This window comes from Catharus ustulatus, chromosome 5, assembly GCF_009819885.2.
Source record: "Catharus ustulatus isolate bCatUst1 chromosome 5, bCatUst1.pri.v2, whole genome shotgun sequence".
NCBI classification, from domain to species: Eukaryota; Metazoa; Chordata; class Aves; order Passeriformes; family Turdidae; genus Catharus; species Catharus ustulatus.
In genome coordinates, this window is record NC_046225.1 from 4,401,848 (window position 1) to 4,429,027 (window position 27,180).

General features: G+C 43.5%; 2 protein-coding genes across 4 annotated transcripts; one reads left to right on the forward strand and one right to left on the reverse strand.

Annotated features, from left to right (window-relative positions):
• The first annotated feature begins 2,268 nt into the window (after positions 1-2,268).
• BBS12 (Bardet-Biedl syndrome 12) lies at positions 2,269-27,180 on the forward strand. Of its 3 annotated transcripts, XM_033061011.2 has the most exons (3): positions 2,269-2,301; positions 21,649-21,752; positions 23,498-27,180. In XM_033061011.2, exon 3 carries the CDS (start codon positions 23,514-23,516, stop codon positions 25,620-25,622), a length of 2,109 nt encoding a protein of 702 aa, XP_032916902.1. In that variant the 5' UTR covers positions 2,269-2,301; positions 21,649-21,752; positions 23,498-23,513; the 3' UTR covers positions 25,623-27,180. The 3 variants fall into 3 exon arrangements, with proteins under 3 accessions (XP_032916902.1, XP_032916900.1, XP_032916901.1); XM_033061009.2 differs by lacking the exons at positions 2,269-2,301; positions 21,649-21,752 and adding an exon at positions 22,165-22,255; XM_033061010.2 differs by lacking the exons at positions 2,269-2,301; positions 21,649-21,752 and adding an exon at positions 22,282-22,425.
• On the reverse strand, positions 17,702-22,056 carry LOC116996931 (caltractin). Its single transcript, XM_033061012.2, has 5 exons — positions 21,967-22,056; positions 20,372-20,527; positions 19,334-19,462; positions 19,113-19,250; positions 17,702-18,878 (listed from the first exon to the last, which is right to left on the reverse strand). Exons 1-5 carry the CDS (start codon positions 21,967-21,969, stop codon positions 18,789-18,791), a joined length of 516 nt encoding a protein of 171 aa, XP_032916903.1. The 5' UTR covers positions 21,970-22,056; the 3' UTR covers positions 17,702-18,788.

Here is a 27,180-nt window from a genome sequence, read left to right on the forward strand (position 1 = left end):
TCTGACCCCTGAGAGCTCCAAGGTGCATGGCAGAGCTTCCCTCACAGGGATCCACACCAGGCCAGGTGCCACCCAAACCCTGGTGCAGTCCAGTCTGCTGCCCTGCAGGTAAGCCAGGAGAGAGGTTTGAGTATCCATGCACAGGAAAGGCAGCAGCAGGACTATTGCAGTAGCTGCATTCACCATGGTGTGCCTCAGTGGTTCTGAAACGCCCTTTTTTGTGTCTTATGCAGAAATACTTGATGCTTTATGTGGGCAGCAATCAAGATTATCTTTGAGGTGGGTCTAGTAGACATTGTTTCTGTGCCCAACTGCTCTTGCTTGAATAAAGATCAAGAATAATGTTTTGTCAAGAAAACAGCAGGGAGGGAATGCCCTTGGGTTACCCCACCTTAGCGCTGCGTGTTGGTGTTTTGAAACTAGGGTGGAGTGGTTTATATTTTGATAGACCATTATCTAGGAGGGAAGTAAATAACCTGAAATCTTGACCTGATTAGTGCCATGTTCCTCATCAATGTTGTTGTTTATATTCTGCAAAACTGCCTGTGAGGGCAGCCAGGAGCTGAAGACAGCTCTTTATACAAAAGGCCAGCAAACAGTTTTCCTGGGATGACTTCACCAAATACATTAGTTTACCCAAGGCTCTGAGAATTAAATAGACAGGCAATATTTTCTTCCTAAATTTATAGGAAAGAGGTACCTGAGGGAGTGCCTTCAGTGCCAGCCATGTATGTCCTGCTGCAAGATGCAGGACCTGCATGGTGTTGGCACTGCTAAGAACCTCTGTGGCATTAGTCACAGCTACTGGCTACCCACAGTCACTCAGGTTGTCTGAGGAAGAAAACCTGTGGGTTTGTTTCAGCTTCCTTGCTAGAAGTCTCAAGGCCAGACATCCTCATTTTGGGCAAGAGATGCACTCCAAATCCTGACTTAACCTGCTTATTTCTTGCTATGGCCTGTCCACATCACAAGTCCTGTGCTCCCCTGATGGTGCAGGAAGAGCTCCCAGAGCCTCACTGTTTGTAAAGCTCATATCTCCCAATTTCCTCTCTTTCACCCAGTACTGACCATTTCTCTCTCTGCCTTCAGAAATCTTGGTTTTGTTTTAAACAGATTAATTTTGTTTGCCTTGAGAGAGGCTTTGTTGTAAAGCTCTGCCTTATTGCTGCTCCACTCCTTCCTAAATCTCAGATGGAAAATGCCTCCTTCTGTCCCCAGACTTGTTTTTCTCTTCTGCTGGGACTGATTTAATTCTTATTCTGCTCTCCCAATATTGCTCAAAAGAAGTGGCAGAAAACAAAGTTGTATTGTATTGAAACAGAGAACAATTTCAGAATGGGATGAATCACCCTATCTTCAACCTCCAGCTAAAAATAATTTTTTAAAAAGGATGATTCACAGTAGAAAGTCTACATGAGGTTTCTCAAATTCAGTTCTGGTTTATCATCTGTGAGGCAATTCTGTGCTTGTCATTCTGGCAATGTGGTATCATTTTACTTGAAAATGGCTTGGAGGTTTTACTGATTCATTCTGGTAGATGACTTTGTTGGTAAATTAGAAGGTTATTTTTGCTTCTTTCATAAAGTATTTGAAGCATATTTCAGACTATAGAAAACATAAGTAAGTAAAAGTAAATATAAAATAAAACATAATAATAAGTACAGTCAAAATAATAAGTACAGGCAAAGGCTGTGACTGTTTCTGCAGCCTCTGTAAGGCTTGGCAAGCAGTACTGATGCCTGCATCTGGTGGTGCATTGGCTTCCTTGGGGCTTTAAAGGACAGTGATCCCCTTACCTACACCACAATTCCTGTCTCTCTTGATCAAATCAGACCTGGTGTGAAGTCTGTTTCCAGTTCTATATGGTGAGCAGAATGAGTATTTTTGGCTGAAAAGATACCTTGTTCTTATGCCTACATTTCTGTTATCAAATGATCCCCATAGAGGGAGTCCACAGAACAGCTTAGGTGGAAGCTGAGGTGTGCATCAGCTGCAGGAGCACTCTGGAGACCCAGCAGTGTTTGGGGGTCTGGGTGCATTTGGGGGATTGGTCCATGAGAGGAAGTTCCAGAGCTCACAACAAATTGCACTGGATTTAAATAAAAAACATAAGTGCAGTAGTGAATAAAGGATATTGAAATATTCTTTTAAATTTTCCATTTCCCTAACAGGCTTTTCTTCAAAATTATTGCAAGGAAGATTGAGAAGTAACCAAGCTTTGCTACCCAGGTGAGAGCAGAGAAATGGCACAAGCCTCCTCCTGAGCCCCTCCTGCTTGGCTGCCAGCCCCAGCTCCTGCAGGTCAGTGCAGTGCCTGGTGACTCCAGCAGGAAGGGTGACTGTGAGGGTGACAACAGTTAGTGGAGGCTGCCATGAAGGCCTGTGACAGGAGGTGTGACATTTATGGCAGTGCTGACATACTTGCTGTGGATTGCAGGAAGGGCACACGAGGTTGGATGGCTGAGCTCCTTGGCTCTGTTACTGAGGGCTGTCTGGACTAGAAATCAGTTGCTGCCTGGTGACAGCTTTTTATGAATCACTTTTAATGAATACCCGTGAAGGTTTTGTGGGAGGGGGCAGTATGGAGAGGGATCAGTGCTGAGTGTGGCCAGAGCAGTGCTGCTGACAGGGCACACTTCCCATGCTGGCACAGCCACAGCAGCAGCAATGCTGTTTGAGATCTGCAGCTGCACATAAACTCCATGTGCTGACAGTTTCCCCAGATAGGCTCTGCTAGCACTGCCAACCAAATTGCCTCTGGAATGAGTCCAGAGGAGAGCAGTGAGTTGATCACAGGGCTGAAATGCCTTTCCTGTGAAGACAGGCTGAGAGACTTTGGTTGTTCAGCTTGGAGAAAGAAGGCTCCAGGGAAACCTTATAGCACCTACTAGTATGGAAAGGTACAAGAGAGCTGAAGACGGAATTTTTGTAAGTGCACAGGACAAGGGAGAATGACTTTAAACTGAAGGAGGGTAGGTTTAGATTGGATTTAGGAAGAAATTCTGTACTGTAAGAGGCACGAAATAGGTCGCCCAGAAAAGTTGTGCCCTCCCCATACTTGGAGCTGTTCCAAGACCAGGCTGGATGGAACCTGGTCTAGTGGAAGGTTCCCTGCCCATGGCAGGAGTGTTGGAACTAGATGAGCTTTAAGGTCCCTTCCAACCAAAACCATTCTATAATTCTATAATTAACCAAATTTTCTCAAGCTACACACTTTATTAGAGCTACATTTCACATACTTACCAACCACATTTACTGAAAATATGGTAGAAATGATTTTTTAAATGATTTATTTAGACATCATTTTACATTATTAAACTAGTGTGCTTTGTTTGTGGGAATTTACTGTTCTTCTAGTGTATAATAGATATTCTTCCTAGCATTCTAAGGGTAGTCACATTCATGTGGGGAAAAATGAAATCCCCTGTCCATAATTGAATATATATATATATATTTCTTTTTTTTTTCATGCCTTTGGTGTATTTTAAGTCTCTGAGCTGTCACACCAGTAAGCAACCACCTCTTACGGGCAGAAATTAAAGCTTCCTTTTACAACCCTGGATTCACTCACGCCCAGAGGTCACAAAAGCTGCAGCAACATGAGCACTGCAGTTCCTTGCCAGGGTGCTAACAGTTTTTTTCACATGCAATTGGTGCCCTCTTTCCTTGGTGACAGGAAACCTGAGACCAGCCAGGAACCCTCTGTGTGCAAGTGTCAAAACCTGCACCTCTAGAAATCGCTCTGGTCACTGAGCTCACGCCTGGGCACATGTGGGTGTCAGTCTGTTCCCTGCCAGCACACATCAGTGTGAAAACTTGTGCTGCTTTGTGGCTAAAGGGACCCTGGGGACATTCACTAATGCTTTTTATGTCTTAAACTCAGAAATGTACCCTTTTAATGTACATCTCTACCCAGATGATGAGTGAGAAAGCTGTAACTACCCACAAGAACATTAAACCTGTGAATAATAACAAGGCAGTGTTCTAAAAAGAACAGGGCAGCATAATAAGGGATGTAAAGAAACCTTTTTTTAATGAGGTGAAATATAAAAATGTAGACTGATCTTCTACTGTTTTGCCTTACATTTTGCAATCCCATACATGAATAGCAGTAAATTTTTATTCTAGCACCAATTTGCTCACAGATTTGTATTTCTGAGGGTAATACAGACAGGTGTTTTGTAGATTTGGTCTTAATTACAGGCAAAGACAAACTCATCTGCCAAAGCAGTGTTCAGCCACGTGAGAGTTTTCCAGCAGCAGGTAATCCACAGGCACTTAAAAGATCATCAGATGTCGAAGGTTATCATTCAATGTTGCCTTTAAAATTATATTGTCTGTCTACTGGAAATGTTTTATTCCTGAAGACTTTGTCAGAGGGTGTTTCCTTAGGTATTATTTCTGCAGCTGGGAATGGCGTAAGAGAGGTTTTTACTTGGTAGAACTTCAGGTTTCACTAAGCAGACTAGGACTCAGATATTTCATGAAGTTCTGAACTGAATAAAATAAAGTGAATATGAAGTTAATTTAAATTTACATTTATATGAATTAGAGGCCTAGGCAACCTAAAATAAGAATTTTATGCTTATGAAGTAAAAAAAAATAATAATTGCAGCACCCACTGCACAGTTTGGAAAGCTGTCCTGTAGTATAACCAAATGAATTTCTTTCCTTTGCACCCATGCTCAGGGTTGGGGTAGAAACTTTGATTTCAGACTAATAATTTCAGAAACCATGTTTCATATACACAGTAATAAACACGAGAGGGATAGCATAAGGTTTCTGCCAGAGCAATGCCACCTATGTTCAACCCTGTAAGGAATGACCCAAACAATGGACAGGTTCATGAATACAGCAAAAAAGGTGTTGAAGAAAAATGTCTTTATCCACATACTCATGGAATACATTATAACATGGCCAATCTTACCAAGTTTCACAATGAATCGTAGGTGGGAACTGAAAAAAGCAAACTGTTGCCCAAACATCGTTACCGTAAGTGTAAAGGAAAAGAAACATTGTAGGTGGGGATTGTAGTTCTGAGCCATTCCTTTGGTGTCTTATATGTAACTGTCCCAAAAAAACCCCAATAGGACTTCACCGTCACGAATGTCCCGCTCTGCAGACAGCCTGCCTGTTCTTGCCTGGTTGGCCACAACCCCTGAGCACTTCTGACAGCAAGAAAAAAAAAAGAATGCCATCTGACGTATTTCACATTTCCACTCCTGTTCAGTGATCTTTTTCCTTCTGTCTGCGGTTGTTTAACCTTGATCCAGTCATTCAGGTGAGAACAGAAAATGTGGAAACAAGGCTATGTATTTTTCCTCCTGTGTGTCGAGACACAGCACAGTCAGAGATGGACTCAGTGGCCTTCGGGCTGAAGTGTTCTCTAAAAACAAAACAATATTTGGATTATGGCTCAGTGACATTTCATTTGTGCAGCCAATAGTAATTATTTTACCACCTGGAATAGTGACTGTTGAATTTTCCCCTGAACCACAGAGGAGATTGTGGGGAAGCACCATCCAGGTGCCAAGCTCCAGAATCCCTAGTGTAGCCAAGGATCAATTCTACATTTTGCAAAATCATCCTTTGCCTGTGCGTGCTTAGAATTTGATTTTTTTTTTCAGCTGCCACAAAAATTTCCGTGGAGTAGGGAGCAGGGAGGTGTGTTTTGGGATAAAATCCAGGCTGCTGTTTCCAGCCTGTGAGCTGCCTACATTGCACTGGCAGCTAAAATTAGGTGACTCAGTCCTGTGTGGTCACAGTCAGTCAGAAAATAGTGATGTTTGTGGCACGCAGGGTGCTGTGGCTGGTCCCAGCCTATTGAGCAAATCAGTGTTTACAACGACCACTGCACTTTTCCTTTCCCTGGTGCAACACCCTGAGCAGCCTGCTTGGTTTTTCAATAGCCAAGTACACCAGTGATAGCAGAGCCAGTGCTTTCAGAAGTGAGATAGTGGGTGAAAATTGCCTCCTCCATTTAGACACCTAAATAAAATGCCTGCCTTCAGAAACATGTTCTGAAAGCCCCGGACCTTATCATTAGTGACATATTGTTGAGATCTCTTATCTGTGCGGTTCCACAAGTGACCTAGAATAAGAAGAGAAGAATTCTTGTTTTTAGAAATGGAAGAATTTGCCCTTTAGGGAGTCCTCCGTGACGCAGAAATATTCAGGCTGTCTGCTGGCCTTTGCTTTATCATTGAATGGGATGTTCTTTCTAAGCAGTGGAATTGCCCAGTGGCAATCAAAGAGCAGAAGCAGCTGGAGATGATCCAGGATGGTTTTGTTGGTCGTGCTGCTTTCACAGGGTGAGCAGGGTTGGGGCAGAGAATCTACCGCAGCACGAGTGCGCAGCAGGAAAGCAGAGCAGGGGGAATTCATGGCACACCACAGCAGCTGTAGGGACTGCTGCAGGCCACAGCCACAGTGTGGATTGAGGTTGCCCTCGGATTTTTCACTGATTTCTTTCGGCGTATCTGCAGCCAAAAAAATCAGGTCTGGCGTTCTTTCAGCATCACTTCAGCAGAGCCAAAGCAGATTTCCTGCTGTCGGCTGTTGGCTGCAGGAGGGTGCAAAGGCTTGGGACAGGGTCTGTTCTCAGTGTCAGGGTCTGTTCTCATTGTCAGGGAGTAGCACACAGGTTCCTGGGTGCTAAGCACAGTAAAGGGAACTTGTTTGGGCAGCTAAGGACACCAGAGGGGTTTGGGCTGTGTATTTTCTACTGTTTCATGTTGCACAGGGTTTGCCTGCAGATTTCTATCAACTGGGAGTCAGGAAACACAAATATACCATACCACACTTGAGTTTGTCATTGTTATTATAAAAACAACACTCCAAAGACCCTGATTCTAGCTTAGATGAATAACTAAAGCCTGCCTAATCTCCACTAGGATTTCACTTCAAGTTAGCTCCAATTAAGAAAACTTCTTTTTTTTAGAAGTAAGCTCTTGCCAGAAATAGTGGTTTCCTTTAAATCACTGGATTTAGAAGGACATTATAGGACTCAATACATATGCTGAAGTGTTGGTCTAAGTGGACTAAGGAAGGGGTCCTTAATTTGGATTTCTATCTCTAGGTACAACCTTGCAGTTTTTCAACATCATCATCCTTTTCTGATTGAATAATGAAGGAAAAAATGGTTCCTGAAAGGGCTTGTGAGAGGCAGAGCACTGTCTAATATTTAATCCAGACAAAGTTAAATTAGGGGAAAAGAAAGACTTGCAGGAGACCATTGGCCACTTTTTCTGCCAGAAATATACAAAAAGAATTGCCATGCAAGGCAAAGTCTGTCTACACATCCTAGAAATTCAATATTTAGTAGAAGTATTCACCACTGCAAGCTCTTTTTCTCTCTTTTGGTAACCTCCACAAGAAAGAATAAAAAATTTATAAACTTTATGGGCACCCATCAGTCTTAATGCACAATATACCTATCTGCATATGTAGTTTTTCAGAAAGATCTGCTCTTCAGCAGATCCAGAGCAGGAATATCCCCTTAAACAAGAGCTAAAGTCTTCCCAAAACTAGAGACACTATTCTATAGTCTTACCTTTTTTTAGTGTGCATTCTCCTTCCAAATTACTGATCCATAAAGTTGCAAATGCTGGTACTGACATGAGAGCTGTGCAAGGGAAAAAAAGATTAAACAATTTGCCTCTGTCAATGGCTTCAAGACAAAAGCCTGTATCTGCAATTCTGCATTTCTTTGGTATAAGAAGAAACAGGTCTGCAAAGAGGCTTCTAAATACAAAAGAAATTCAGCTTAACTGCTGGTTAAATACATCTGTTGGCTTGTGGGGGCTTCTCTTACTCAGAATTGCAGTGAGATTCACAGGAACATTTGTTTGGTATTTATCCGATTAACCACGTACAACCTTTACCAGGGCAGCTAAATTAAACAGGAAAAAGCAATGCATTAGGATAGTACTGGCATTTACAACGTAGTTTTTAAGGTCTGTTCAAGATGAAAAACATACAGAGGTCATAAGCACATGTTACTGGAATGAAATTTCAGGAGCCAGAGGACACCCACTTTTTCAGGGCAAAGATTGCTAAAAGGCACGATGTGACACTGAAAAGGATTATATATATATATATATATAATAGAGAATATCAGTACAAAAAGATATAAATCAGGATGTCCAGCTACAGGTCAGAGACTTTACTGCTTAAACAGACTGTGCTTGATTCCTCTGGATTCAGATTTGGAATGTTGGACTTCAAAATTCCCCAAATTTGTGTGAAATGGAAGATGTGCAGCTGAGGGCGTATATCATGTCAAACAAAAACAAGTTCATAGTCAAAGACCCTGCAGAGAAAACCTGGGAATATTTCTTCCTAAAATCCTTAAACCTGTTTAGGAGTGATTTATTCTAAACAAAAAATTAAAGGGGTTTGCTTTTGCAGGGTAGAAGAGGTTTTTTTCAGGGTGTGGATTGCAGCCAGCACAAGTTGAGATGCAAGCACTTTGTTTGCAGATCACACTGGCCAAAGCTTTCATGTCAGGCAGCAGAGTCACTACTGTTAATCTTTACTTCCAATAGTTTTCCTGTACTTTATGAATAAAATGGGAAAACAGCAAAATATTGCCTAACACCTGTCTAAAAGTAAATGTGTTTGAAAGGAATGAGGGCATTTGGATGAGTACAGCACATAAAGGACTGTGGATTTTTTTTTACAAGACCTCATGCTGGATTTACTTGGTGTACAAAATAACACAAACAGTGAGAAAGATTAATAAATTGAGTGCTTTTTCTATCAATAGCAAGGATTCAGTGGGAAAAATCTCAAGGTCAAGCAATTAAAGGCTAATAATGGAACTCAGCAACAGACTGAATGAAGGTTGAACAAGTGAATATAAGTGCTGCTCTTTTAATTATGAGAGTTGGGCTTTGCAAGTGAACTGCCTTTCCCTAGCAATTTTGTGTGCCTCCAGAGACATATGGACACTGTTTGAGGACAGGAGATTAATTAATTATGCCTCTCCTGGATTCACAGAGAGATTTGTTTGAGATTCCAATTTTAGTTCAAAAGCAAAATAGTGTTCTCTTACATAAACCTTATTTATTAAATCATGGCATAGTGACATCTAACCAAGTGGCAAGTGTAATTTTGAAATACTGTGGGTTTTCACTCTTGCTCTTTTCAAGGTCAGTTCCAAAATCTCAGAACCTTCTCCCAGCTTCCCTCATTTTCAATTATATTGTTCAGATTTTGCCATTCCTGTCAGAACCTTCGCTTTGGGGTCATTTGAACTGCCCAAAGTAAAACTTGAGACATTGTGCTGATATCAGAGTCCTCTTAGGTTTGTGACCTCTGAAATGAGATTTGTCCTCTCTGAAGGTAGAAAAACCTGTGTGTTCACAACTTCCATCCATTGCAAAAACAAAACCTCTGAAACCTCCAGACGTATCACCCAGCATTGCTGTAGAAATGCCTCTGTAATGAACCAGATTCTGCTGATGTTGAAGCAGTTCTGTCTCTGGCTGTTCTTTCCAAGCTGTCTAACCTCATTCTCAGCAGAGCCACAGGCAGAGGTGTGGTGTATGCCTGCACAGTCTGCTCTTTAAAACTTATTTTCTGCATTAGTCTCTGACTATTGACTCCTGTTTTCCTCCACCTGCTCATGCTTTTATACCAGAGCAAATCTCAGTGTTGAGAGATAGGGACTAAGAGGAAGTTCTTGGAACTGTTTCACAGGGTTTCTATATACAAAAGCATTTCTGAACCACTTTAAATCCTTTGGTTAAAGTAGATCAGTATCTGCCAAATATAAGCCCTCAGGTGCATTTCCACAGCCACATGAAACAAGCAGCCACCTGTGACTGAGTTGTGCAAGTTGCACAGTACCAACAGGATCCTGGTTTTCCTTATCTTTTGCATCCTCAGTTAAGGCATGAAAGTTGTATTTGATAGCAAGTGCTATGAAGTGATGTAAATAAATCAAACCTTGTCTGGTTTGCTGAAGAAGAAATTATGAAGTGTTTCTATCTTTTGATCAATAATGATGAGAGACTGACTTAAATTGGAAAGGAAACAAAGAGCACTGATGGAAAATTACCACTGAAAGCCACATTGTCCTGTGTGCCTGAAGACTTTACTGGGTATCCAATGAGCTACTGAATTATTAGAATCAGACTCTGGGCTGCTAAAGTCTCTGCACAGACTCTGGACCAAGGCTGTGTGCTGGTGTTTAAAAAGTCAAATGGAAGGTTTGACAACCGATAAATTTATCACACAGGTGTGCATTTTTGTGCTTACTCTTTAACACTGCTGTTAAAGCCTGCTCCCTGTCCCTTTCCTTTAATAATGAAGGCAAACCCTTTCCTGCACGTGGAAGAGGGTCTGATGAAGAAGATCATCTTTACACAAAGCAGGGAGGAGGAAAGATGATACTCAGCTGGTTACAGTACCTTGTAGCTGCCAAAAATCTCTCTCAGCTGTTTCCATAGTCCCGTAAAACAAGCAGCCACCTGTGATCACACTGTGCAACACATCCTGTGCTTAAAGATGTTCATACTTTTGTGCCAATCCACCCATTGGGAGGGACTGGGATACAGAACTTGCACTTTCACTCTAAGCCTTGGAGAACTTCCTCCATTGCTCTCTGGTGTGTGCCTCTCGTTTGTGTCTTGAAATGGTCCTCTGTTGTGTTATTCTTCAGTAAAAGGTGAAAATGCATCAAAATCTCTGTTAATATTTAAAAAGGAAATCTGGAAAAATGTCACTGATGTTTACTATTAGGAGTTAAACCGAGCATCATCCTCGTCTAGGACTGTTCTGTATCCAGGTGATGCTTAAATCTGGATGTGTGTACTCAGTAACGTGAAGATTTTATTCACAAGGTTAAACATTCCTCTTGTACCTCTGTTACTGCAGGATTCTACTTGGCTTTCATGTAATCCTTGCCTGCAAAACTAATTTTCCAAGCCTGCCTCTCTGCCTAAATAATTTCTGTGATGTCTCTGCCAGATTAGATGCAAGTGAAGATGCCTGTTCCTCCAAGGCCACTGTGGTGTACGCTCAGCCTCGTGACTGTCTCTCACTTGCTGTTGGTACATTCCCTTCCACCTCCCACTGACCTGTGCTCCAAGGCTCTGCCACCTTCCTCTAACATATTTAAGAGTGCATATTTTTTGGTGTTTCCAAAGCATCCCAGTTTCAGTCATCTTCAGACAGCTTTTCTAAGAAATTTTTATTGGAAAGATGTTAACATTCCCTGGATTTCTGGCCAGTACTGTTATCTTAACGTGTTATCTGTCTTCTGGTGAGGCTGAAAGCTTTCTAGGGCATGTGGCTATTACAGTTCTGCCTGGATAGTCCCTAAAACAACTCATATGCAAATAAAAAAGAGTGGTAATTGCTAGGAACTCAGTGAGCATTATCAAGTAACATCTACTGAAGTTGATGTAATGTTTTAAAAAAGATGAGGCCTTGAACAAGCCAGTCTCTCAATGGAAACTGCTGAAATAAGTGTGAAATGATTTCTTTTTGTCTAAGGCTTATGCCACCTTTTGACCTGTGAAAGTTTCAGGATAGCAACAATGCCACAATAAATTACTGTTCTAGACTCCATTTTCCATTAAATACCTAGATTCAGTTTGAATCAGTGCTTCACTCTTAAAAACAAATCATTTTGTATCTTAAAAGGAATTAATCAAAAAGCACCTTAAACTTCTGAACTCCAGGACAATGAGCCAGCAGCTCACATGAGATTCATTGGTGTAAATTCATTCTGACTCCAACATGTAGAAGGAAATTCAGTCCAAGAATGCAGAAATATCCCAGATGGCCATGATAGATCTATCACTATAAAGAAGTTTGGGTGAAAAGGGGAATGCTGACGCTGAACCCAGCAGAGGGAGCGCCTGTGGTGTAACCAGGCCCATGGTGGTGCCAAGCAGGGACACCTCCTCAGAAGAAAATGTTGGTATTGAACACCAGTGTTAAAATATCCAAGTGGTGGCCCAGTCATGGTAAAGGAATTGTGAGGCCTTGTTCCTGTCTTGTTGGCATGGATTACAAAGGCAGGTCTGCCCATCAGACTGGGCCAAAAGCACTTGGTCTGGTAAATGGATGCCTGCCTAGACAGAGCTAGGAAAGGCTGGTTTGTTTTTCCCTTGACACAGAGCTATTTTCTCCTGTCTGTCCTTTTCAGTGTTTTGGTCAATACGGGCATGGAATAAATATGACAGGGAATGGATGTCAGAGAGGAAGTTTCCTCTCCTTTATTTTCTGCATGGTCTTGCTGCTTAACTTTCCCAGGAGAAGTTTCAGGTGGCTGAACAGAAGGCACAGGGGTGGCAGCTTTGCTATGGGGGCACAAGGAGGAGGACAAGAAGCCTCCAAGGAAGCATGGCACTGGTGCAGAAGGATTGTGTTAGGGTTGTGGGATTGCTGATGCCAGTTCTGATCCAAATGGCCTTTAAGCCATTGGAGACTTGAGGTGGGAGGGTTTGTACTGCCCAGGGCTGACCAAGGCTGTTTGATTGCTTTCCTAAGGCAACCTTTCCCAGTGCCAGCAGAGCTTTCCAGTTGCCACCTCAGCATGGAAGCACGCATTTAGGGATGTCAGGTCTCTTCCTGTCCCCTTTACAGGAGCAGCTTTCTCAAAAGAGCTTTTGTCTGGAGCAACTGCCCAGACAGCTGGGCAAACCCATGCTGGTCTGTTCCTGTGTTTCCTCTCCCAAGAGCAATACCCAACCCTAGGTTGGAGAGCCAGGCATTGGCTGCCTGACCCAGGATGTTTGCGGTCTTCTCAGAATAACACCACCCTCAACATGAGCTTGGCAAGTTCCACAAGGAAACACATGGAAGGAAACAAGATGGATCTGTGAGCAATGTCTTGGGTTGCTCTCCCAGCAGGATGCTTGCAGAGCCATCATCTGAAGCGGCGTTGGCAGTATTCAGCAAGTACTGGAAAATTCAGAGTTTGGAGCCACCCTGGCTGACTGCACCTAGCTCTGCAATCATGGAATAAGGCTGGGGCTGTGATGGGTGGGAGGTGAGAGCAGCACCTCTGGTGACCCTCACTAGAGCCATGAGGGCTGTGCTGGCCACAGCATGGCAAGAGCCGAGACTTCCGTAAGCTTGAAGGCAAACAGCGTGGGCTGGGGAAGACCAGGAAGGGCAAGGTGTGATGTGCTCCTCGCCAAAAAAGCAGGGAGACAGGACGAGATGGGACAGCAGAGGCCGTGTGCTGGTGGCCCTGGCACGTCCCCATTGGGGAGGCAGAGCTGGTCACACACCTGGCAGTGTTGGGCTTGGCAAAGCAGCGGGGCAGTGCTGGCCCGGGCTCCCCGGGATGCTGTCGGCAAGGTCCTGGCACGCTGGCCCCGAGCCCGCAGCCACCGCCCGCGCCACAATCTCCCCTTTGTTTTTGGTGCCGACGCATCCAGAGGCTGTAGCTGCGTTTCCTACACCCACTGGGAGGATGTGGGATTTTCCTGGCTGCGAAACGCAGCAGCAAGAAGCTCTGCAGGCTGGGCCAGTGACTCAGCTGCCAGTGATGGGCAGAGGACAGTTCAGATGGGTTCTCCCCTCTCAGTGTGTGCAGCAGCCCAAGCCACAGTGCCCTTGCAAACCTTAATCCTTTTGTTTTCCACCCCACTCCTAATTTTGCTGCACAAAATAAGAAATTGATCTCACCAGCAGGAGATACCCCAACCGGTTTGGAGAAACAAACAGATGATTTTTATTTTCAAAATATTTCATGCCTTTCATCATAGTCATTTCTGCAGAAACACAGTCAGAAGTTGCTGTGTAGGAGTATGGATTTCTGGTAACAAGGCCACCTACACAAATCCACCGCAGCAAATAGGAAGCTCATACCTAAAGCCTCCATTGTCTAAGGCCCAGTTTTGCAAAAGTGCTGAAGCACAGCTTAGTCCCGCTGCAGGCAATGGGAATGGATGATGCTGAGCCCTTGGCAGGAGGGGGTCAGGATTGCACCATCCTAGACCTTGACTCAGTGAATTTTACGGCATTGCAGCTGTTTGAGAGTCAGGAGAATTCTGAATCTTGGCACAAAAATCCCCATGTAATAAATAATGTCCTGTTAATTCATCTACTGCATCTTGGGTTGATAGGAGGGAGAATAAAAGTACCTGTTTCTTCCCTCCCACCTTCTAAAAGCTTTTTCATTTCCTGGAAAAACTCCTTTAATTGTGATACATAAGCACTTTCAACTCCCATTTTCTCTTGGATTTGTAATGCTGCTATTTTTAATGCCATTAGCAATACTAGAGTTGTTTTCTGCAGAATGAGCCTAAGCATTTAGCCCACCCAGACAGTGACCCAATTTATGAGGGTTTGACAGAAAATAATTATATATTCCACAGCACAAGCAGAAATATGATTCAAATATCTTGGCCATTTTGATGAGTGCTTTATTAGTTCCTAATGTTAAGGAGGAGGGTGAGAAAGAGCCATGTAAAGGAATATGTTTACCAAACACTAGGCTCAACTATGGTAATTTTCTGCTTAGAGAAAATAATTGTACTTTTAACACCTGTTTTGCCTGATATCTACTCTGATGTCTTCACTGACATGGATGTTTTTCATCTAGGCAAAAATCTCCTTTTATTTCTGCAAAAGGTACCTGTCATTCCATGACTAATATCAATAATTTCATCCATAATTTAGTTAACCCAACAGGAAAAAAATCCAAACAAACCCTAAAAACTTTTTTGAATTATGTCCTTTCCAAAAGGAGCTATTCTGCAGCAATTCTCTTCAACCTCATGAGTGTATTAAGGACTCGTTTAAACAAAACATTCAAAAGATTTGTGGAAACTCTGCTTCTGTGGATTTCTTGGCCAACCATGTCCTAAGCTCTCTAAAGAGGAAAAAAGGAGAACACAGACTTAAAACTTACACAGAGATGATCTAATACCATGGTTTTAGAAGCTGCTTAAATGTTGCTTTTTTAAACTGAAATACCTTCTAGTGTTCCTAACTCAATCTACAATGTTTGTGGTCACTTCTTCCTTGATGTTTAGAGCTTTTATTCTACTTCTCATTTAAATGTCTCAAAAAATTTAGAGGAAAGTATGGATCTGTTTTCTCTGTATTGAGGTAGGGATGGAATCATACAAGGAAGCAATTTCAGACAATAGCATGGCTGTGTGAGTTATGTTGGTTTTGTTTCACTGCACTAAGCTATGTTTTAGTTTTTAATGTTGGAAATGGGCTAGGTTAGCTGTTCCATTTGCATCCCATGGAAACCTGTTTTTATGGCTTTATTTAATGTGAGGGGGTTCATTTCATAGTGAAACTTATGTCACTGCTAGAACCAGTTTGAAGCTTTCAGAGGAAATAAAGTGGCTTTGAAAGCAAGGGAATTTTACACCTTTGCAGCTCAGGCTTGACAGTTTTGCTTTGTTAATGTTCTCTGTGTTGGATCTAATGCAGATAAGCAAAAAAAAAAAAAAAAAAGCCTTGAGCAATTTCAAGTTCAGTAATTAGTGGCAGCCAGGACTGCAAAGAGTTCAAGAGCTATAGGTTTAGGTCCCCACAAGGCCACTGGAGTTATGCCACATCCCTAAAGGTCAACACACTCACCTTGGGGACATGAGTCTAATTCTGAAATCCTTGTTCCTCTTGACTCGAAGCAAGGCCACAATTCCAGCTTTCCCACATCCCAAGGGAGGGCCCCAAGCATCCTGCAGTGAGCCTGGCTCTGTCTCTGTGCTGGAAGTGGTTCCATTTGATAGCAGTATTCCCAAAGGGAGAAAATAACTCTACAGAGGGGTCAGAGCACTCGGGGGGACTGTGTGAAAGGCAAGCCGAGTTCTCTGCTCTCCTGAGAGAGTGCCTGTAATTATTGATACAGAGTGGGAGTTTCAGAAAGTGTGGTTTGGGGGTTTAGCTTTGAACAACTGACTAATAATTACAGCATTTTGCACACGGGTTGTGAGAGAAGCCTTGCGTTGTTCCTTTCACAGAAAATAATTCTGTATCCAATCACTATTTCAAGCTCAGTGTGGATGATGTTTGTGCACTTACTTTCCCTCGTCACTGAAAGCCACAGCGGAGGCAAAGCAGCATCAAAGCCTCACTCACCTCACACGTCAGGAACTGGATGCCCTCTAGCGAGGCTGCCACGCTCTCAGATCCACGGGCCCTCATTGTACTGAGAGGTGTGACACAAAGGAAGCTTTGCTGCGTTATCCTTCCCTTGAGACTGCCTTTCCTCAAGTGGCCAAGGCTCAGCTCAGCCTCTAGACGGAGCAGTTTGCTGCCCTGTGCCCTGCTCAAAAGCTACTTAAGCTAGCCAGGGGCATTTAAAAGCAGCTCTAGTGTGGCCAGATTTGATTTATTTAAACTCCATGAGGACGTTTCAAAGGAATTAATATTTAACATTTCAAATGCTTGGTGTGACTTCACACAAGGAGATGAGAGTTGGTCTTCAAAACTGCAAATGACTAATTTAAATATTTTAATATTAAATGCCATGGAACTGTTTGGGCTCTGTTAGTAAGACTCCTGGCATGTGAATGTACACAAATGTTTCCTGTGTTGCTTCCCTCCATCCTCTTTTAAATGCCAAGATTAGGTGTACCTGAAAAGAAGCCTTTTTTTCTTTTGCAATGTTGGAAGCTCATTGCTCTGAAAATAAACTCACACCTAATGAAGTGAGAACACAGCACTCCTTGGCAGTTCCTAAAGACAGCTTAGTGTGGAACTGGCAAGACTGTGGGACTGAGAAATGATGCAGAAGTTAGAAGCTGCGTTTGGGAGATTAAAATTGCCATGGAACTGTCATATTTTAGAATATAACTTGTAAGCAATTTTATTTCCTCTTGAACTATTTTGTATTTTATTAAAAGCCTGGTACTTCTTCATTTCAAAACATATCTCATGAGAAGATATTTGCAATATGATCTCCCAAGCAGCTATTTATTGCCCTTACCAGTGCTTTGATATTTAGGTGTTTGCCACACACAAACTGCAGTTCCACTTTCCTTTCTGTACAGCATCTGCCTAGAATGAACACTCAGAGTGAAAACCAGGCTTTGCTGATGGTGCAGAAAAAGGATCTCAGCTGGGTGCACAAAATGAATGTCTGAATTGCAGACACCTGAGGGCAATCTGCAGATGCCAGGTAAGGCTTAAGGAGAAGAGGGATGCAAAGGATGGGGTTCACAGGCAGCTGCCAGGCTGAAGAGGGGATGATTCCCCTCACTATCATGCAAAAAAAGCACTAAGAGACACTTGTTAACACTTGCAGGTTTTGTGCTCATTCAGACACTGCTTGACATTCCAGACTTCAGAGATTAATGGGCGAGCCAGAAATAACATTTCACCATTGCAGTAGACATGGCAGGGATGATTGTGTGGCTTTTTCCTACCTTCAGGGCAAGTAATGGGATAAGATCAGAAAGAGAGAAGTAACATGCATCATAGGTAAACCACAGTCATCAATCTCTTCCTGTGGCAGCATAAAAAAAAGTACAATCACTCTAATAGGCCCTGGGATTCCCCATAATCAACTAGAACTTCAAATTTCCCTTTCTGAATATATGTGGTTAGTACTAGAAACTTTTAATCAGCAAAGTGGAAGAGGAATTATGTGACAGACTACTGCACTTAAGAATTCCTCTGTTAGAAAGAACAGATAAATGAAAGTGAAAATGTGCTTGGTGAACCATTTAAGACTTTAAAATAAGCAAGAAAAATAGATAAAAAGCACAAAAACTTTTTAACTTGCAAAACAGTTTTATTTCACACTTATACAAAGTTAAGACATTTTAAAACACAGCACTATAGATTACATCTACGGCCACCACGTTAACAGGGGACTTCTCGAGCTCTGGAGCTTTACAGGATTTCAAAGTTTTGAAGCTGATTGCCTACAAAGGATAAACCCTCCTGCACAGCCACATAATCAGACAGCAGGCTGTGTGTCACTGCTCTGTAATTCAGAAGGAAATGTGGCTCTCCAGTAAATCCTGGATTGACAATATATGCAGGGGTACTCCTAAAAAAATCACCCCAACACGTGTGATGTGCAGAATGGGTTTGGAGTGCAGGGATCTAAATATATTCAGTGCTCCACAGATGTCCATGGTGAGCTAGTTTTTCACTTCAGAGGCAAATCCTCTCTGCAATGCAACTGTCAATGAGAGAAAATTTACTCTAGTGCACTGTGGAACTGAACTTTTTAGGTACCCGAAATCCTGGAGTAACAGCAGCTCTGTAATGTCTGGGGAGTAAGAACAATGGCAAAAGGGTTGCCTGGTAATAAACAATAAACTTTGGTCACCTAAGAAGGTTACATTCAAGTTTCATTGTGGTTTCCAGGTGATCAGATAAACACAAGAACATCTATGGATGGCACACAGCTCCAAAGGAAGAACCAAATCTACATTTGCTTTCCATTAAATCCAGAAACAACTTGCCATAGGAAAACTATGTTTCATACAGAAATACAGACAAATATGCAATTCATTTTAGAGTCTCTCATGGAAATAAACAACAGGAGACAAATACCAAAAGATAACCTAAAAAACCTTCAAAGGAATAAAAAATACTGGCTTGTCCCTTCAATCAGTAACCTTAGGAAAGGCAAAGCAGCCTTTCCCAGCAGCAGTGGGAATCTTCACATGTCAAGTGAAGTATCTTTTAGTTCAATAGTAAAACACAGCAGGTTTTATCCAAAATGGAAACCAGGGAAGTTGTTATGATGGAGGGGAAGGGACCCTGCCTTGCAAGAGGCACAAGCCCAGTTTTTAAGCCTTTTCCAGGTTATCTTTTGGACCAGTTGTGTAGCAAGGCAACAAAGACTAATATAAGCTAGTTTTCTTCATGATCCTCAAAAACTCCTGCTCACTTACTTCCCCATCTCCATCTCGATCAGCTTCGTCAATCATTTCCTACAAAACACAGTGTACATTTGATCAGGCACTGGACTCTAAACACAACATATTCCACTCATTAAAACAACAACAACAACAAATCAGAGGCACTTCATGTGAAAACAACTTGACTGCTTTTCATATTTCTGACCTCTCAGCCCTTTTGGTATAGGACTAAATTCCCACCCAACCCCTAGGAGCTACAGCAATGGTCTGTGCCTATTAGAAAAGTTCTGGCAAGTCAGAACTTACCTGAAGTTCTTCATCTGTTAAATTTTCTCCCAGCTCCTTGGCAACCCTTTTCAAGTTTTTGAATGAAATTTTTCCTGTGCCATCATCATCAAATAATCTGAAAGCTTTCAGGATTTCTTCTTTTGAATCCTTTTCGCTCTAAACCAAGAGTAAACAAATGTTCATCAGAAAACCCCTGACACTGAGATGTTCCTTTTTCTTATGCTTCTAAGAATTCCTACCATTTTCTGTGTCATCATAGCCAAAAAGTCTTCAAAGTTGATGGTGCCACTTCCTTCCTTGTCAATGTCTGCTATCATCTTCTTAATCTCTTCCTTTTTTGGCTCAAAGCCTAAGGCACGCATCGCAACCTGCGCCAAAATAGCAAAACCCATTCTGTTAGGAGGCCACCAGAATTTTGGTGTAAGAGCCAAGCTAAAACCTGTTTCATTTCCTTCTCCAGAACTCTAGTCACAAGTCACTGCCATGAAAACACCTTGGTGTCCTCTACCATCTTTTTTTCATCTTGAAGAATAATAGTGTAGGTTTGATATTCTTAAGATATCTTAGGATATAATTAAGATTTTTTCCTTATATGGCAATTTATGTCAGGCAGAGATAATTCATGTTTCCAGATTACAGATGCAGAAATTGAGCAGAGTGTATGTGAGAAATCAAGGTAAAGGAGATAATTAAAGTGTTCATGCTTACAAAAAAATCAAACACATAAAATCACAGGGAGATAACAGAGAATCATCTTCCTGCTTGTACTACTGTTTGTATGCAAGTGCACACACAGTGCCTGAATTCTTACTGAAACACAAGTCAGAGCTCTCTTTTGTTCTTTTTTAATTAAAAATCAGATAATTTTTGGATTATGTGTATGCAAATATGGTTGTAACGTTCCTGAATATGTGCAAAATCTGTGTTTAGTTCTCAGGTGAAGAAAATATTTGATACGTGATACTCATCCCAGAGCAACCAAAGTCCATTTGCCAGGAACAAGCACCTTAGTCATGGAACCTGAAACTGTTTAGTTTCTCTAATGCTCAGCTATTCAAAGCTGGCAGATTTAAATAGCCACATAGTAGAGAAGCCTTTCTGCTGTGAAGCATTACATGCAGAGTGCACCCCAAATTCAGTCATGACACCAAGCCACTACTCTTCTTTGTACTCCAAAACTTTTCTAAAAGTGTTGGACAAACAGGAAAAGCAGCTACAATTTTGAGATCAAAGATAATTTCATCTCAGAGGAAAAAGAAAAAAAAAAGTTTGAAAACCTTCAGTTCTTTTATGTCAATGCTTCCAGATCCATCAGTGTCAAACAAATCAAAAGCTTCTCTGATCTCCTGCTTTTGCTCTTCTGTAAGCTCAGGTTTCAAGCCACTTTTCTTCCGCTGAGCTGTACCTAAGCCAGGTTTTCTGTAGTTGGATGCCTTCAGAAAGTGAAGGGAGAGAACACACAAGAAACAGAACATTCCAGGGAGAATTTTGGATACACTTAATTACAAATGACAACATTAACACTGTAGCAAAGGTGAGGCATTCTTTGCTACAGGTGGTAGACATTGAATCTCTATGTTGATTTCCTTAGGTAATTGCAGAAAGAAAAAAAGATATTTTGTTCCTGTGGAATGTGGATTTGGGCTTCCTGCTTTCTGTTTTAAACTGAAAGATTATCAGTTAAAGGAATGATGCCAGAAAAACAGGTGGGCACGAAATGAACACTCCACTGAGATGATTTAACCCTCTGCACCTCCTGCCAGTTGCCTTTCCTGCAGGTTTACCTGAAAAATATGAGTACAACATCCTCACAGCTAAAGAGGGTGGCTGCTTAGGGTCCTGGCTGTAAATGAGACTCAAAACCAGCCACTCCTGTGGGAGCCAAGTTTAAAGGGAGCTGTGTGGCTGCAGGCTGCCTGTCCATCGAGTAGATGTGCTCCTGTGAGACAGCGAGATGAGCACACAGTCTGTTCCATAAGGAGAATTAATCTGCTTGTGCTGAGCTGGTGCATCATTATCCAGGACACTTCTAACCCTGGTGTAAGCCAGCACAGTATAGAGTGTTCCTCCTGCCTATAAAGCAGGAAAAAATGCTTTCCTCGAGGAAAATTTTGTTTTTATATCAGCAGCAGTTTTCGTCCTGTGGCCTTGAATCTGCACGGAACCGTGGAAGGAAAGGCATTCCCTCCCACACCTAGCTTAGACTGGTTAGGCTTTATAAAAGTAAATAAAACAAGCCCAAAGCAGGGAATTTGTTACCTAGTTACTGCTGACCAGGCTCTTGCCTCTGCTGTATTGTTACCATTTTTAGGGCTTTTTTAGGGCTGGGATCTCTCTTTTAACTCAAAAGATGATATTTTCTTGTATTTGTTAATGAAATTTTTTTTTCCCAACGTGATTTGTCCCTCACCCCGACCTCCCTCTGCTATTAACACACGTATCAGAGTTCTACTCTTTATATGCCGCTCTGGGAAGGAGAACACGAGACGTTTTCCTGGCTACGGATATTATTGTTCCATTTATTCCACATCTGACTTGTGCAAATCCCTTCCAGGTTCCACCTCCGGGCCTGGCCGGTGCCATTCCCACAACGGGGGGCCCCGAACGATGCGGAGCTCTGTGAGCTGTGCCAACAAGAACCAGGAATGCCGAGAGCAGGTGACGCATTTTGCCAATCCCGGTGTTTTTCCCGTTGGAGCGGGGGGGCCGCTCCGGAGTGCGTTATGCGAGATAACCGGGCAGCAGCGACGGCCTGGGCAGGGGCGGAACCTGCAGGGGGTTTGCACAGCCCACGGTGTCGGCAGCAAGGGGCGGAGGGGCTCGGGGGAGGCGGCGGTGTGAGGGGAGCCCGCGGCGGGGAGGGCGCGCTCACCATCCGGCCGGGAATGCCGCTCCGGGATGGGACCGGACGGGACCGGAGCTCCGCACCGCCGCGCGCAGCCGGCACGCGCCGCCCGGCCGGCCAATGAGCGGGCGGAACGGGCGCGGGATCCCGCCCCCCTCACGGCGCTGGCCAATGGCGGCGCGGCGTGCCCGTGAGGGACAGCTGAGGGAGCGCGAGGGCGGGCCCGCCCGCGGGGCGCCTGAGGGGAGCGGCGGCCGTGTCCAGGCAACTCCGTGTCCAGGGAAGCGGCGGGAGCGCCGGGAGCGCGGCCCCTCCGGTGAGACACCCGCAGCGGCCCGCCGGGCACCCTCCGGCCCGCAGGAAGCGGCCAGGCCGCCGCCAGTGCAGTTCCGGTGTGTCCGCTGCGGGCGGCTTCCCCCCGGCCGTGAGGGCAGGCGGGCCCCGGCGCGCTTCCTCTCCCTAGCTATACTACCACATAATATTCAAGTAATTAAATTCAAGTATTCAAGTAAAATTAAATTCAAAATTTAATGCTCAATAATATTTCGCTGTGTGGGATTGGGAAAAAAAAAAAAAAAAAAAGAAGGAGCTTTTTGGATTTGGAATTGCTACGCAAAGGGGCCTTTAGGGAGCTGGAATAAATGAAGTGAATAAATTCCAGTACCTGAAGGGAACTTACAGTAAAGAAGGGACAGAACTATTTACAAGGGCATGGGACAAGGCGGGGGATGGATTCAAACTGACAGACAAACGATTTAGAATTAATATTAGAAAGTCTTTATTGTGAGGGCAGTGATGAACTGGAACAGATTACCCAGAGAAGCTGTGGATGCCCCATCCCTGGATGTGTCCAAGGCCGGGTTGGATATACAGGGACTCTGTATACTTGGTCATTCAAGAAAAGAGCTTTATTTTAATCCACGTAGTGTGCCGTGGAATCATGGTGTGGAAGAGATTTTGAGAGAAAGAAGATTTCTTTTTGGTGGGTTAAGAATGAATAGTTGGTCAAAACTTTAAAGTCTTGGCAGTTTGTAAGTTATGAAGAATTGACATTGCTTTTATTTCACTTAATGAGGTATTCATGCATGCTAATTGGACTAAACAGAGTTTGGAATAAAGTATGTTTTTCCAGACTTGAAGGTTAGTCAGTGGCATTGTTGTTACCAGGAAGGATCTGCACAAAGCTCTTGAGTTTGGCACGTAATTTGTCCATTCTGCTCCAATGAACTTTTGCCCTAAGTAAGGCAAATAATTGAAATTCCAGACACCAGGGCAGGAGGAAGGTGGTAGTTCCACACAGCCTGTACTGCTGGAAGTGTAAGAAACCATGGGAATTAATAGCTCTTTGGTATCAGCCAGCCAGGAACTGTTCCATGGTATTTTAACAGTTCCCCATTTCAGCAACTCTGCCCCTTGATTTCTCATAAGTGGGCAGGAAGCAGACCTGCTTTATACAGAAGAAAGTTGTGCTCAGGGCTAGATTGTTAATTAAGTTTTTTGGTGGTTTATGCTGTGGTGTGCTGTGGGGATGGGGCAGTAATTTGTGATCTGTTCACAGATGCTGCCCACTGCCCATGGCTTTCAGGGATGTGAATGCCAGGAGACACATTGGACTCCAGCAGCTGTCATCCTTAGCATCCACTGGGAGAACATTCCTGGGGCCAATGAAATCACATAAATTCATTGTGGATGAAATCACCAACCAGAGCACGTTGATATGTTCTGCTGTTAGACTGATTGAAAGTTTGGATTTGACAAGTGCTGGTGGACAGCTTCTTAATGAAACCATTCAGGCTCAGAACAAGGAGTTTAAGACTGGGCTGAGTACCCTGTTGTTCCTGGTTGGAGCGTGGAGCAATGCTGTGGTGGAGTGCCTCCAGCAGAACGTTCCTGTTCCAGCAATAGTGTCTGTGATGTCTGAGGGGTTGAACTCTTGCTGTGAGAGAGTCCAGTGTCTTCAAATACCAATACAGGATGTAAAGAAAGAGCTGTGTTCTTGCCAAGTCAGGCCAAAGGCTTCTGAAAGCAACACTGGCCAAGTTGGATGTGATGGTCTCACAAATCCTTGGAATTTGCTGTGTTTTCAGAGAGATGCTTCTGCAACAGAGGAAGTAATTCCAGTAAATTCTTGTTCCCATCAAGGAGATGATTGTAATTTTAACAAGTTCCTGGTTTCACCCTTGGCTGGCTTTGGTTCAGTGGCTTCTGTTGTGAAAGCAGTGGGTGACAGAAGTTCATCTGCGCTGTCTGGAAGTGGTGGTACTGCATCCAGCTGCATCACACGGAAGTTAACCCACAGCAGGCACTTCAGCACTCCAGGGAAAAGCCACTTTTCAAGACACCTCTCAGGACCGTCAGCAGATCTGGGTGGATGTTGTGGTTTAGGACACCTGGCAATGGCTCTGAGCCGTGGAAACCAGACCGGCGTGAAACTGCTGCAAAGCATCGCCGCTTATCAGCAAGAGAGAGCAGAGTGCAGTGGCTCTTCCCAGATTAATATCGCAGAGATTGTGACGTGCTGTGTGCTGGGCCTGCCTGAGGGCTATTCCTGTGTCTCCCCAGGCTTTGTCACATTAGTGTCACCAGAGCAAGTCGCAGTCATCAAACACTTTGCAGGCAAACCCCTCCGGATTGTGCTGATGGATGGTGACCTCACGGAGCAGTATCGACACTTGGGTTTTAACAGACCTCGTAATGTAAGGACCATTTTGGAGCATCCCAGTCCACAGGGAAGCAGCACAGGAGATGTGTGGCTAAGCAGAATGTCGGATATCCTGATGAGCTTTGAGGTAAACCTGGTTTTGGTCAAAGGGAACGTGTGCAAGAACTTCATGGAAAGGTGCATCGCCAGCAGGATATTAGTAATTGGCGGTGTGGCTCGGGATGTGCTGTGTGCCTTTGGGACGGCCACAGGTGCTCAGGCAGTGTCGTACCTGAGCCAGCTGAACGCTTCCTGTGTCGGGAATGGGGCCTGGGCGGAGCTGTGGGAGCCCAGCGATGGGCGAGCGGTGGATCTGGGCGAGCTGGTGCCGGCGCGGATCAGCGCGGGAGGCCTCGCCCTGCTCACGGCCGTGCTCACCACTGCCCTGCCTGGCAAGGTGCAGCTCATCGAAGACCAGTTCTGGACACTGTTGTATCGACTCCATCACGCTCTAAAGGACGGGAAGGTTTTCCCTGGGGGCGGTGCAGTGGAGCTCCTGTGCCTCAGTCACATCCAGGCGCTCGCAGAGCAGCCCGGCTGGCCGGGAAACGACAGAGCTGTGAGATGGCTTCCCAGTCCCTGGCTGGCAGAGTATAAATCCATTGTGCTCCAGGCACTGGCCAGGGGCTGGGAGCAGTACCTGTCCGTGGTCCTGTGTAACACTGCGAAGGCCGGCTCGGAGCTGGAAGCAAGTGCCTCTGTGGATAACCACCTCCAGAAAGCAGCGGCCTGTGGCTCTGCCTCAGCTTATATTTTGGAAGAGTTTAGGAGAGGTGGAGTGTTCAGGGGCAGCTCTGATCCCTTCCTTAACCAGGTCACAGATTTAAAGGTTTGTGATAATGTTGCAGCCAAGACAGAGGCGTGGAGGAGAGCTCTGGACCTGGTGCTGCTGGTGCTTCAAACTGATGCTGAAATCATCACAGGCCCCAGAAGGAATGAGATCCTGAACTCGCCTGTGTCAAGTGAATTTATGTTTTTATAGGATTTTCAGGATTTGTAAATCCATGAGTCAGTGCAAACCCAGGTGCAACCTACATGGCTTTATAAAGCAAAGAGTGAGATGTGATTGTGACTTTAGAATGTAACAGCAGAGGTCAGAATGAGAGACAGTCACAAGGTAATTTCTTATTTGTAGAAATAAGAATTAAATAACAAACAAAAACCACTTGTGGCCTTATCCCTAACCCAAGCCATGCATTTCTAGCTAATGGTATTGCCTCCTAATGTCTTCTGAAGAAAGGTAAAGATCTCTTACATAACATTGCTGTACTTGTGTTAAATGAAATAATATACTGTAATTATTTCTTAATTAATGCCTTGTTCTTAATTGTTATACATTGCAAGCATAAGAGTTAAACTTGAAATAATGTGTTACATTTTATACTGAGAGATTGTGTGAATAGATTCTATTTTTGCATATTTATATGGTTCATGTTTATATGGTCCCAATATATATCCTCTGGAATTTCTCTAGTTTTTGACCAATTCAGGCTGAATCCTTCCTTGGATGCATCTTTACACAAAATTTTCTTTCACATTGCCAATTGGATTTTTAGATCATTTCCATGGGGTCTTTCAGCTCTCCTTGCAGAGAGGAAAATGTTGCTGAAGTTTTAGGTGTTGGCCAACAACTGGGAATGAATCTATCCTGGTGGTTGAGGCAGGGCATTTTTGCTGTGTTACAGCACTGACAGTTTGAAAGCTGGGCACTGGAGAGCTGGCACTTCATTGTGTGTAACTATGGAGATTTTTTTTCTGAGCTTGGCATTCTGAGTCACACTGAAAGTGAAATGTCTCACCAGTCTGGTGAAAATAGAATGGAAAAGGAATGGAAATGGTGATGCTAAACAGGATCCTTGCATTCAAGAAGTTTCTCATTAAAATGCTCAAAATTCATCCACAAATAAAGTTTAGATACTTATTGGGGGTATCTGTGTATTAAAGTCATAGTACATCTCTGACCTGAAACAAAATATTCTGGTTTTCTCTCAGATCCCAGAATTTGGTGGATTTTTTTGGCAATATACTATGCTTATAATTTTAATTTGGAACAGTAGTTCCTAGCACCATAAGGATCTCATTAGATTACAGTTTTGATCATCCTGCAATTATATTTTCATTATTAATTGTTTGGAAAATTGATGTGCAGTTGCTTGGGCACACTCTTGATGTGAGAGAGAGTCTGGTAGATCAGAAGAGGCAAAAGGAGCTGGGGGCTGTTAAGTGAGAATTCAATGGAAACACAACAAATAAATATAAACAGACGCCGCTGCTCTGCAGTGTTTGCAGCTCATGGTTGGCTTTACACTGCTTTTCTTGAACCTCCTGTGCTGAGCATTGCATAACCCCTGTTCCCAGGAAAAGATCCACTTGGACTTTATTTGAATAATAGAGTGAAGTGTGTTATGGAAAATCTGCAGACAGGAATTGTATTGAGGTGGTCCAACATCTATTTATGGCACTCTTAGACATTGGGAGCTGACACACCAAATGTTGAGAAAGTCCAAAATGATGTAATTTTTCCAATCAGGCTTTTAATG

Excerpts from the sequence above, each read along its gene's own strand:
- LOC116996931 (XM_033061012.2), bottom strand. Across the intron at positions 19,463-20,371 it reads TTGACATAAAAGAACTGAAG|GTTGCGATGCGTGCCTTAGG; the intron begins GTTTTCAAACTT and ends ATTTTGGCGCAG. Across the intron at positions 18,879-19,112 it reads TAACAGATGAAGAACTTCAG|GAAATGATTGACGAAGCTGA; the intron begins GTAAGTTCTGAC and ends TGTGTTTTGTAG.
- BBS12 (XM_033061011.2), top strand. The coding sequence starts at position 23,514 with ATGGCTTTCAGGGATGTGAATGCCAGGAGACACATTGGACTCCAGCAG.